The following is a 12,808-nucleotide window of genomic DNA, read 5'->3' as shown; positions in this document are numbered from 1 at the left end:
ATGAATGTTTTATTATATATTCAGAGTGGAATCCTCGGGGATGATAATATTGTTGCTAAAGAAGAGTATAAAGAGGAGGATGAGGAGTATGGAGTGATGGAGGAGTTTTTAGAAGGACACAAGGATATGATGGAGCCACCTAATACCAGGAACCCACCAGAGAGATGTCCCCGTCCTCTGTATTCCTGGGATTCCACACAGGAAGATCACACCATCCCTCACCATTACAAGGTTGGTGGGACAGAGTCTAGAACATGGACTAGTGGAGACGATGTGTGGGATTTTTTTTGTATGTGACACAATATGTGAATATGTCTCACAGCTGTTTTGAATGTTGACCATATGGGTATATCACTACCTACAGGAGTAGGCAGTCCCTGCCAGCATAAATCCCCCTCTCTGCCATAGGTAATCCAGTCTTTCTGCCTAGTATTCAGGAGTGAGGACCTGGTTCCCTGTTGGGACCTTTTCATTTGTCATTTTCCTGTTGAGATCTTCAATCAACAGCCGTGCTGGGCAATAGGCTGTCTCAGTGGGGTTACTGCGGGGTCTCAGTCGGCAGGCCCCCTTTGCGGGGTCTCAGTCAGCAGGCCCCCTTTGCGGGGTCTCAGTCGGCAGGCCCCCTGTGCGGGGTCTCAGTTCGTGGCAGGTAGGCTGGCTCCCATCTTGTTTACCATGTGGCATGTCACCTTGGTTGGTTCGTGGATCCTCACATTCTGCAGTATGGGGCCACATACTGTGTCTGTGAGGCCACATAATGGGATTTCTTTCCTTCTACCAGATTAGTTTCAGCGCTTCAAGGCCCCTGTGGTTAGGGACAAGCGCTCCTGGACCCACAAGATCACCATGCCTGAGGATGCATTCAGCTCAGCATGTAACTTTGCTCCACCTGTCTCTAGGGCAGGCAGTCGCACTTGCTGGTTTTTGGGCCCATGTACATTCCCTGTTCGCACCACGAAGGTCCATGAACTGCTTGGGTCCAGCTGCAAAAAAGCATTTCACCCCCTTCCGCTGTGGTAATTCTTTGCCTCCAGTTTCCATTTTCCACTAGTGCGCCTTGTGCATGATCTCCCTCTTCAGGGATTTTGTTCCTGTTCCCGAGCTGGCTCGGTTCTGAGGTTTTTCTCCAATCCGTTCACTGTCCTGACAGAGACAGGGTTTGCCTGGTCAGGGATCTGTAGACCTTCTATTGTTTCCTGCCTGTTCGGCGGGTTGAGCTGGAATCTCTTCGCTTGGCTTTTTTCTAGCAGCTATAGCCATCTAGATCACAGGTGTCAAACTGGCGGCCCTCCAGCTGATGCCAAACTATAAGTCCCATGAGGCATTGCAAGATTGACCGTTACACGCATGACTGCCAAAGGCATGATGGGACTTGTAGTTTTGCAACAGCTGGAGGGCCGCCAGTTTGACACCCCTGATCTAGGTTGTATACCTGCACATTTCCATGTGTAAGGTGTCTAGTAATTGTGGGGCTGGCTTCATCACACCGGGTGTTCTCTAAGGGACTGGCTTCAGTCCTGGCGTTGCTGCGACAATGAGAGATTGCTGTGGCTGGTTACTTGGCTGTTCTGCTTCTGCCAGCGGACTCCCAGACCACACTGACAGGCAACGTGGTGACGCAAAGCACTCCCTGTAGAGCTTCATATGGCTCCACAACCTCAAGATGTTTGCTCTGTCTAGGAGACCGGGGTGTAGTGCCCTCCTAGTTAGCTAGGGGGAGCTAGATTCCAATTGTTAGGGCTGAGTAGCAGCCTGGGTGTGATAGCTAGCAAGGGGTCAAATTGTGGTAAGAGCTGAGAAACTCTGCAGACCATCCCTCTGGAATTTCCCCCTGTTCTAGAACTATGAAGAAAGATCTAGAAGCAGTGAGTGGATCTGAGGAGTGGCTGGCCTGTACACTTGGAGGATCCTGGCAAATCCCCAGTAGGAGGCTTGGCAAGGGGCCAGGACAGCCTTAAAGAGTAACCAAGCCTGCTCAGCAGCAGGAGAGTATGGGTGGAAGAGAAAGATGTGAGGTTGAGGAGCAGGAGCCTGGGAGGAGGCCCAGATGGAGAGAGGCTCACCTACAGGCTGAGGACCTTGCAGAGAGGAAAGTTCCGAACTTCACTGGCCCCCCGTGAGAGAGGACCACCTGTGTGGTAGGGAAGAAGCAAGCCCAGCTAAAAGGCCTGGTAGCAGTCACTGACCCATCAGCAACACAAGGGGACTAAGTGAGTAAGCTTGCACCCCCTGGGCCAGAGAGGGGAAGAAAGCACTCTGGTGGGAAATATATAGGCTGGTCAAATGTGTTAACCCCTTGGCACCGACGCCTCCTGGGGCGGGACAGGGTTTTAGGGTCATGTGACCGCCGTGATTCGCTGTCACAGCGGTCACAGGATCGGGAAAGGTCCCAATCGAAAGAGATCGGGACCTTTCCGTGAGTACCGAACGTGTGTGCTGGGAACGCTCAGGGCGCGCGCTCTCAGCACATATGTTTTTTTAATAGAACGCAAATGTGCGGCCGCTTGGCGTCTAGGCCCAGACGTGGGAGGCCGCACATTTGCGTTCGGCCGGTGCCAAGAGGTTAATCATACAAGGTGCTTATTCCAAAATTGCAGAGCCGTAAAAAACATACAGAGAAGAAAAAGGGACTTTTTAAGCACCAAAACTACAAAAAGAAAAGAAAAAAAGGATCTGATATAAAAAATACAAAACGTATTGAACATAGTACATCAATAAAAAAACAGACGCAATACACAAAACAGAATTTTGATGTGGATGGCAATGATTAGGCTATACAGTCACGTCCATAAATATTGGGACATCGACACAATTCTAACATTTTTGGCTCTATACACCACCACAATGGATTTGAAATGAAACGAACAAGATGTGCTTTAACTGCAGACTATCAGCTTTAATTTGAGGGTATTTACATCCAAATCAGGTGAACGGTGTAGGAATTACAACAGTTTGCATATGTGCCTCCCACTTGTTAAGGGACCAAAAGTAATGGGACAATTGGCTTCTCAGCTGTTCCATGGCCAGTTGTGTGTTATTCCCTCATTATTCCAATTACAATGAGCAGATAAAAGGTCCAGAGTTAATTTCAAGTGTGCTATTTGCATTTGGAATCTGTTGCTGTCAACTCTCAAGATGAGATACAAAGAGCTGTCACTATCAGTGAAGCAAGCCATCATTAGGCTGAAAAAAAACAAAACAAACCCATCAGAGAGATAGCAAAAACATTAGGCGTGGAAACAAAACAACTGTTTGGAACATTCTTAAAAAGAAGGAACGCACCGGTGAGCTCAGCAACACCAAAAGACCTGGAAGACCACGGAAAACAACTGTGGTGGATGACCGAAGAATTCTTTCCCTGGTGAAGAAAACACCCTTCACAACAGTTGGCCAGATCAAGAACACTCTCCAGGAGGTAGGTGTATGTGTGTCAAAGTCAACAATCAAGAGAAGACTTCACCAGAGTGAATACAGAGGGTTCACCACAAGATGGAAACCATTGGTGAGCCTCAAAAACAGGAAGGCCAGATTAGAGTTTGCCAAACGACATGTAAAAAAGCCTTCACAGTTCTGGAACAACATCCTATGGACAGATGAGACCGAGATCAACTTGTACCAGAGTGATGGGAAGAGAAGAGTATGGAGAAGGAAAGGAACTGCTCATGATCCTAAGCATACCACCTCATCAGTGAAGCATGGTGGTGGTAGTGTCATGGCGTGGCCATGTATGGCTGCCAATGGAACTGGTTCTCTTGTATTTATTGATGATGTGACTGCTGACAAAAGCAGCCGGATGAATTCTGAAGTGTTTCGGGAATATTATCTGCTCATATTCAGCCAAATGCTTCACAACTCATCGGACGCTTCACAGTGCAGATGGACAATGACCCAAAGCAGACTGCAAAAGCAACCAAAGAGTTTAAGGGAAAGAAGTGGATTGTTATGCAATAGCCAAGTCAATCACCTGACCTGAATCCGATTGAGCATTTCACTTGCTGAAGACAAAACTGAAGGGAAAATGCCCCAAGAACAAGCAGGAACTGAAGACAGTTGCAGTAGAGGCCTGGCAGAGCATCACCAGGGATGAAACCCAGCGTCTGGTGATGTCTATGTGTTCCAGACTTCAGGCTGTAATTGACTGCAAAGGATTTGCAACCAAGTATTAAAAAGTGAACGTTTGATTTATGATTATTATTCTGTCCCATTACTTTTGGTCCCTTAACAAGTGGGAGGCACATATGCAAACTGTTGTAATTCCTACACCGTTCACCTGATTTGGATGTAAATACCCTCAAATTAAAGTGGACAGTCTGCAGTTAAAGCACATCTTGTTCATTTCATTTCAAATCCATTGTGGTGGTGTATAGAGCCAAAAATGTTAGAATTGTGTCCATGTCCCAATATTTATGGACCTGACTGTATATCACCAAAGAGGAAAAACTCCAAACGCGTTTCAATGCATTGAATTTATAATTTGAATCATCTTCAGGGGGAAAAGGCGAGATGCTGTAAACAGTATTATCGCCATTCATAAAAACAGAAATTCCAAGGATCCTTGCTGGTAAATTCCAGGCATTGTCTATGCAAACAGACCCCCTCAGTGGTCCAACTGAATGAATGAATGATAAAATTGTCTAATGGAGGTCAATAGGGAATTGAAAATAGTAACACACCCCTCTATCAAGCACTTAGATCAACCCAGACATCTGGACTCGATCACTGATGAGCTTCCCTTGTATGAGGTATCAAAGTGTGGAACCAACAAAGTGTTTCCATAAATGGTCTCCCACTGGGAGCTGTAGCTGTGGCGGTTCTCTGGGATGTTTCCATCTTGGTATAAGATAGACCATTTGTGGAAACATTTTGTTGGCTGAAGAAGATTCAAATTATAAATTCAATGAATTCAATCAGGGATTCCTCCAGGTAGCTGGATAGAGGAATATCTAGGGTCTAGGTTGATACAACAGGAGATGCTGGCTAGCTCTCCACAAAGAAGATTTGTACATAGTTCAGGAAGTTGTCCTCACCTTTTCATTTCCTTTGGGCATCCCGTACACCCCTTACCCCATTCAATTTCTAAATCCCCAAAAAAACTTCAAAGCAAACTCAAGAACTGGTCACTGACTCTTGAATGCAAGTGGATTGGAAATGCGTATTGTCTGGCTGTGCAGGACTATAGGGGGGACCCAAACGTCAGCAACTCCTAAGGGTGTAGTGCTACAGGAATATATGGTCCTGATTTCGACTCTGAGCAGGCCAATGGATTCCTTGGAAAACAAGCTCCAGCAGCTTCATACTTCGATCCTCCTAGTTTCGCCCCGTGAGTGGCTCTCCCAGCGGTCTTGCTGGTGAACTCTGGGTCCTATGGTGTCCACCTCTCAGGCCAGTTCTTGTGTGCACAGTTCTGTATGTTCACTCCGCGGGGGAGAAATCTTATCCATATGAGACGAGTCTACAGGCTCCCTGGACAACCAGTTTCAGATGGAATGAACGATGAGGGCCTTCTCCCTTTGGTGCCTCCAGTCCCCTGTCCTGCGAGTTGGGACCTGTATTGTCTTTTTCTGTCTTCCTCCACTCAGGCTAATCCCGCGCCTGCTGTGCCAAGTTTGCAGGATAGTGAGCAAAAGAATTCCAGTCTTCTGGTGGCTCCAGACTGGTCTGTGGTACGCCAACACGGTGCAGCTGGTCTTGGATGTTACCGGGTGTTTGCCATTTTGGGAGGACCGTCTGCCCCAGGGTCTTGTCTACCATCCTGGATTACTATATCTGGTTAGTGGACACGACTATTGGGAGCCAGCTTTGGCAGACAGGGAGTTTTCCAATTTTGGTGTTCTACAATGTTGAGCCTCACCTGCCTGCTCTTCAGAAGCTGTCGTCGCATCTGGTAGGCTTAGATTGCTGGGTGCAAGGCTCTGGGTGACATCCATATTCCTTCACGGTGGCTCGGGTGTTGGCCTGTCTTCCACTACTTGCCTTGAGTATCTTTTATGGGTCAGGTTTATGCCCTCACTGTCCTTTTTTGTTTTGTTTTTTTGTTCAGCACCTCTTGGCCACGCACTTCCTGTTTTGCACTTTTATTTTAGGGGTTCATCGTTTGGTGCCCCCTGCACTCCCTGTTACCTCTATGAGCTTTGAATTTGGTTCTTTCGGTTCTCCAGAAGTATTTAGGTTTTCCCCTCGTAACTTTCTCCAAATGTTGCCTTTTTGATCGCCATTGCTTCTGAGTGGTGGGTGGTCTTGTTAGTCCCCCTTTTTTTGGGTCTACACAAGGATGAGGTGGTTCTTCGTCTGTGCCTCTCCTTTCTACTGAAGGTGGTGTCCTTTTGTCCACAGCTGTCGCATCCTGTGGAGGTTGCATTGCCCACCTTAGATGTGGTCTGGGTGGTTCATGTGTACCTGTCTACTGCGGCTTCCTATCGGTGGTCAGATTCCTTTTCAGTTCACGGACGACCCAAGGAAAGGCCTTGTGGCCTCTTCTGCCGCGTCCCCCCACTGAACCTGGCAGACACGTGTCCAGGTGTGCTCTATTATGGGATGGGCTCCTCCCTTTCCCATTACGCTCCACTAAAGCAAAAGAGCTTATGCAGGCCATAGATGGGTCGAAAATCGGCCGATTTTCGGATCGTTAGTGGGCTAATTGTTCGTTTGTTTTTCGGCAGATTTTTTTTATTGGTAAAGTTGGAAAAAAATCGTCCGAATTTGCCGATCGGCCGATTTTCACGGCAATGATGGGCAAATCGGCCGATCTTTTTACCGATAAAAAAATCTGCGCATGAGCAGTGACCTGCAAGAGGAAGACAAAAAGAAGAAGAGGATGAAGAAGAAGAGGAAGAAGAAGAAGAGGATGAAGAAGAAGAAGAGGATGAAGAAGAGGAAGAGGATGAAGAAGAAGAGGATGAAGAAGAAGAGGATGAAGAAGAGCATGAAGAAGAGGAAGAAGAAGAAGAGGAGGAAGAAGAAGATGAGGATGAAGAAGAGGATGAAGAAGAAGAAGAAGAGGATGATGAAGAAGAGGATGAAGAGGAAGAGGATGAAGAAGAGGAAGAAGAAGAGGATGAAGAAGAAGAGGATGATGAAGAAGAGAATGAAGAAGAGGATGAAGAAGCTGAAGAAGAGGATGAAGAAGATGAGGAAGAAGAAGAAGAGGATGAAGAAGAGGATGAAGAAGAGGATGAAGATGAAGAGGATGAAGATGAAGAGGATGAAGATGAAGAGGATGAAGAAGAAGAGGATGAAGAAGAGAATGAAGAAGAGGATGAAGAAGCTGAAGAAGAGGATGAAGAAGCTGAGGAAGAAGAGAGAGGATGAAGAAGAAGAGGATGAAGAAGAGGATGAAGAAGAAGAAGAGGATGAAGAAGAAGTAGAAGAAGCAGAAGAGGATGAAGAAGAAGAAGAGGATGAAGAAGAGGAAGATGAAGAAGAGGAATTCCAGTCCGGCAAAAAATGTCCCTGCAGAGAGCTCCGCTATTTCTTTGACAGTTCCTTGACATTTATAGCGGTTGCAACAATGTATCTATTTGTTTCCGAATAAAAACATCTGTATCCTAAATGGATACAAATAGATACATTGTTGCAACCGCTATAAATGTCAAGTAACTGTCAAAGAAATAGCGGAGCTCTCTGCAGGGACACTTTTTGCCGGCTGTAGACGGGATGAAAATCGGCTGATTTTTTTTACCGTTGCTGGTAACGTCGGCCGCTTGAACGACCGATTTTTCGTTTTTTTAAAGAAAAATCGGCCGATTTTTGACTCATCTATGGCCTGCATTACTGTGCTTTTAGCATCTGTGTCTTTGGTTTCCGCTGCAGCTACCTGTTCGTCTGTGCACACTTTTGCAAAATTTAACAGTTTGTTTCTTCGGCTGCTTGTTTTGAATGCAAGGCCTTGCCGGCTGCTGTTTTATGGTTCTTTGCTCACCTTGTTAGGGGTTGCTGGGGGCTGGCATGTTTGCCTGTTTTCTCTGGTTGCTTTTTGTTTTGTCCACCCTTCATTAGGGCACTGCTTTTGGACATCCCTATGGTCAAGATTCAGAAGAGCCGTGTCCATCAATGAACGTAGGAAAAAATGGGATTGTTTGTTACTCACTGTAGAATCCCCTTCTCTGAGTTCATTGACGAACACAGCACCCACCCTTCTGTTGGAATTAATGCTTCCCCAGCAGGGAACCAGGTCCTCACTCCTGAATACTAGGAAGAAAGACTGGATTGCCTATGGCAGAGAGAGGGTTTTATGCCAGAAGGGACTACCCATAGGCAGCTGAGTTCTTTTCTACCTAGTGTCCTACTCCTGTAGGTAGCGATATGACCCTATGGTCAAGATTCAGAAGAGCTCTGTCCGTCAATGAACTCCGGGAAAGGGATTTTATGGTAACAACAAATCCTGTTTTTTGAGTTGATATTTTCCATCTTTCTCTTGGTTTAGGGTGAAGATCTGATAAATATAAAAGTTGAGGTTAAAGCAGAAGAGGAGGATGAGGATGGGGTGATGGAGAAGTCAGAGTTTCTAAAAGGACACAAAGATCTGTACCAGGACACCATGGTGGAGCCATCCAGCTACAGGAACCCACCAGAGAGATGTCCCCATCCTCTGTATTCCTGGGATTCCACACAGGAAGGTCACACCATTCCTCACAGTTACAAGGTTGGTGGGATGGAGTATGTGGAACATGGATTCAAGAAGATGTCTGGATTTTCTTTTTAATGTGATGTCACAATATTAATGCATATATTTTACAAATGTTATTTTCTCTCTCTCTTGGTTTAGGGTGAAGATCTGATCGATATAAAAGTTGAGGTTAAATCAGAAGAAGAAGAGACGTATGTGAGGGATGATCAGCAGTCTATGGAGGAGGATGGAATAACGGGGACATTTATAGAGGAGGACACTCCTACAGAGATCAGCACAGGTGGGTCATGAACACTAAATCCATTCCTCCGCCCATACTGCTCACTGATTGGTCCAGAGTAGGGCGGGGACTGGGTGATATCAAACATAAAAATTGCTGCGCTGCCTCTCCCAAAAACTACTTTAAATAATTAAATAAACAAATGAACTCCCTACTAGACAAACAGTCCCCACAAATGTGCATGTGCTGTAATGCCCCGTGGGCTGGCAATTATATCCCTCCTCCCCAGTGACTAAATCCCAAATAAACCAATAAGTAAATACAAGGTGCTTAAATGACAATAGTGCTAAATATAGCACATATACAATGCCATAAACTGTGTATACAGTGAAATTGTATATTTATTAAAAAAAAAAAATATATATATATTTATATATATATATATATATATAAATAAATTGAAAGTTCCAAAAGAAATCCGCATCTGGTGTGAACATTAAGTGATACAGTAGTAAATCTTATCCATAGCAATTCTCTGTGTGTTGTGCTCCAATCAGTGCTCCCCCTCCAGAGCCCCACTCACCACAGATAAGTGACCACCTGGAATGGTAAGTCAAATATCGCATGAGATGTTCCTGCAGGAAAGTTGGCCGTCTGTGTGGTCTTGACACCTCTATACGCTGATGAAAGGCTCCATAGTGGAAACACCTGTAGATCAATCGTTTGCCACAAAACTCCTCCAGAACCTCCACAGTACTCCTCCACCACCGTAAAAACATCAAATGGAAACCTCCATAGCGTAACACCGTATTTATTAGGTAAAAAACATTTAAAATTGCAAAAATGTGTATGGCCCTTTAAATCCCAGAAAAAAAGCAATTCCTTCTCAGAGGACAAGTGTAGGGCTATCAAGCCCCGCTCTACATGTTTCGGCGTATGATGTCATCAGGAGCGTGTGATATCAGCCTGTAATCCCCTGGTCACTTTCCTGAGCTGTGTTCCCCGTCCTGTATTCCTGGATTTCTCTCGGATAATCTTCCTTCTCTGTGCTGCAGACACAATTTATGTATCTAGACTGGATTTATGGAGATTCTGGGGTTCAGCCGGCAGCAAAATGTTGATTTTTCACCATAAGTGTTACTAGACCTAGGGATTTTTTGTCCCATGCCCGGGTCTAGTAAGATCTCTGACAGAACAATTCTCCCAGGGTTCCTTGCTCTGTTATCTGCTGGCTGTGCCGGGTGGAGGGATATGTCTGTATAGTCTCAGACCCAAGTCACTGAGTGCAGTCTCAGGAGATGGGAGGCAGCGGGGTGGGACCTCTGCAACTTGTCTCAGTTAATCATTATACTACCGCTGATTACAGAATACCAATATTGTGAGTTCTGACCCTTCCACTTTATATTGTACATTATATAATTCTTACTGTTGTATTTTAAACTCTATGTTCTACATTATATACTCCTGACCCCTGCACTATATACTCTATGTTGTACATTATATACTCCTGACCCCTGCACTATATACTCTATGCTGTCCATTATATACTCCTGACCCCTGCACTATATACTCTATGTTGTACATTACATACTCCTGACCCCTGCACTATATACTCTATGTTGTACATTACATACTCCTGACCCCTGCACTATATACTCTATGTTGTACATTACATACTCCTGACCCCTGCACTATATACTCTATGTTGTACATTACATACTCCTGACCCCTGCACTATATACTCTATGTTGTATATTACATACTCCTGACACCTGCACTATATACTCTATGCTGTACATTATATACTCCTGACCCCTGCACTATATACTCTATGCGGTCCATTATATACTCCTGACCCCTGCACTATATACTCTATGTTGTACATTACATACTCCTGACACCTGCACTATATACTCTATGTTGTACATTACATACTCCTGACCCCTGCACTATATACTCTGTTGTACATTACATACTCCTGACCCCTGCACTATATACTCTATGTTGTACATTCCATAGTCCTGACTTCTGCTCTCCACCCTCCCCCCACTGCTATATATACACATAATATGGATTCTATTTTGTTCCCCCCATTTCCTCCCAGCTGGACATTTTATATCGGATGATGTGATTGGAGCAGACTTTTACATGGTGATAATAATGTGATAACATCCTCCAACTTTGAACCCTTAAACAGAAAGTGATAATGAGGGAGGAGTCAATAACCCAATGATGGTGGTCTTCAGGATCAGTCCAGTCTTCATCTTGGTTGTTCTCCCCCCATCCCCACTCTCTGACCTCTGGTGGGGCTCAGCCCCGCTGTTCTTCATGACTAAATCATGGACTAAATAAGGAAGTGCAGTACTTCTTGTGTTGGGAAGATGGCGATGAGTGATAGAGGGGGTGGGGACCCTCGTCCTATAATCCCCTCATCACTGTCCCTCCTATAAAAGACAGTTCTGGTTGTTTCCTCACTCTCTGACTAAGGTCCATGAATAAAGAAATGACCTGGTAGGAGATCAGAGGAGCCATTTCCTAGTTCCCTTGAGGGTGGAATTGTAAGCTCCTCAGAGACCAAGCTGCCTGATGTGGGCGGAGTCCTGGTTTGGGGGACCAATCAGCTCCTGTCTAGTAATCCTCTTTGTCTTTGTATTTTAGTCCATGGCCGGGAGATGAGGAAAACCTCTGAGGATTGTCTCACTTTGTCTCCAGACTGGAAAGTAGAAGATGAGGACATCACACAGTATAGTCCAGGAGAAAACCCGGCTCCCTCCAATGTCCATCCGGCACCGCCCAGTGTAGATGGACCATCGGATTCCTCGTATCCTGAGGAACCACAGACTGTGCGGGACCGGGCTGGTCTTCCAAAAGAGAAGAGGTTCTCCTGTACTGAGTGCGGGAAGGGTTTCCTTTTTAAATACCATCTTAATGTGCATAAAAGATCTCACACAGGCGAGAAGCCGTATCCCTGCCCTGAGTGCGGGAAATGTTTTTCAAAGAAGTCAAATCTTTACATGCATCAGAGATTTCACACAGGAGAGAAGCTGCATTCTTGTCCTGAGTGCGAGAGATGTTTTGTAAATATATCACATCTCATCAGACATCAACTGTCTCACACGGGTGAGAAACCATATTCCTGTCCTGAGTGCGGGAAATGTTTTGTACGAAAATCACAACTTGTCACACATCAAACATCCCACACGGGGGAGAAGCCATTTTTCTGTCCTGAGTGTGGGAAATGTTTTTCACAGAAGTCATACCTTTACAAACATCAGAGATTGCACACGGGGGAAAAGCCATATTCCTGTCCTGAGTGCGGAAGATGTTTTTCACAGAACTCCAGTCTTAACAGACATCAGAGGTCTCACACGGGGGAAAAGCCATTTTCCTGTACTGAGTGTGGGAAATGTTTTTCAAGGAAGACCTATCTTTACACACATCAGAGATCTCACACGGGGGAGAAGCCCCTTTCCTGTCCTGAGTGAGGGAAATGTTCCTCACTGAAGTCCTGTCTTCCTGTACATCAGGGGTCCCACACAACCCTGGAGGTGTATCAGTGCCTTGAGTGTGGGAAATGTCTTCTAGATGAATGTTGCTAGACATCCCAGCTCTCATGTGGGGAAGAAGCACACCCTGATATACACCTCAGATATACTCCATGGCTGATCTTCATCATGGAAAAAACAGTTCATAAGGAGATCAGAGGTCACCAAAGACGTGGATGAAGTGTTGCAGACTTTAAAGATTTCACAACAGGGACAAGCCACTTTCTGGTTCTGATTGCAGGAAATGTTTTGTAAAAAAAACCCACCACAAATTGTCTCACACGGGATAAGCCATTTTCCTGTCCTGAGTAAAGGAAATGTTTTTACAGGCATAAAAGATTGCACATGGATGAGAAGTCTTATTCTTGTTCTGAGTGCGGGAAATGTTTTTCAATAAAAGGTCAATTTTTACACATA

General features: G+C 45.3%; 2 protein-coding genes across 2 annotated transcripts in view; both read left to right on the top strand.

The window, feature by feature from the left end:
* The window catches only part of LOC149451809 (uncharacterized), a 187,251-nt gene that overhangs the window by 10,546 nt on the left and 163,897 nt on the right, over window positions 1–12,808 (top strand). Inside the window, exon 7 of the mRNA XM_089690168.1 lies at window positions 25–231. Within this exon, the coding sequence (XP_089546294.1) occupies window positions 25–231 (207 nt within the window). The remainder of the gene's footprint in view (window positions 1–24; window positions 232–12,808) is intronic.
* On the top strand, window positions 11,416–12,808 carry LOC149451816 (uncharacterized). The gene has a single exon (XM_089690153.1). The coding sequence runs from the start codon at window positions 11,519–11,521 to the stop codon at window positions 12,329–12,331; it is 813 nt and encodes a 270-aa protein (XP_089546279.1). The 5' UTR covers window positions 11,416–11,518; the 3' UTR covers window positions 12,332–12,808.

The sequence above is a fragment of the Staurois parvus genome, unplaced genomic scaffold, assembly GCF_062004578.1.
Source record: "Staurois parvus isolate SC_StPar_1 unplaced genomic scaffold, SC_StPar_1.0 ptg000519l, whole genome shotgun sequence".
In the NCBI taxonomy this organism is placed as follows: domain Eukaryota; kingdom Metazoa; phylum Chordata; class Amphibia; order Anura; family Ranidae; genus Staurois; species Staurois parvus.
The sequence above is the reverse complement of the archived record's forward strand: the minus strand, read 5'-3'. Positions and strand labels throughout refer to the sequence as shown.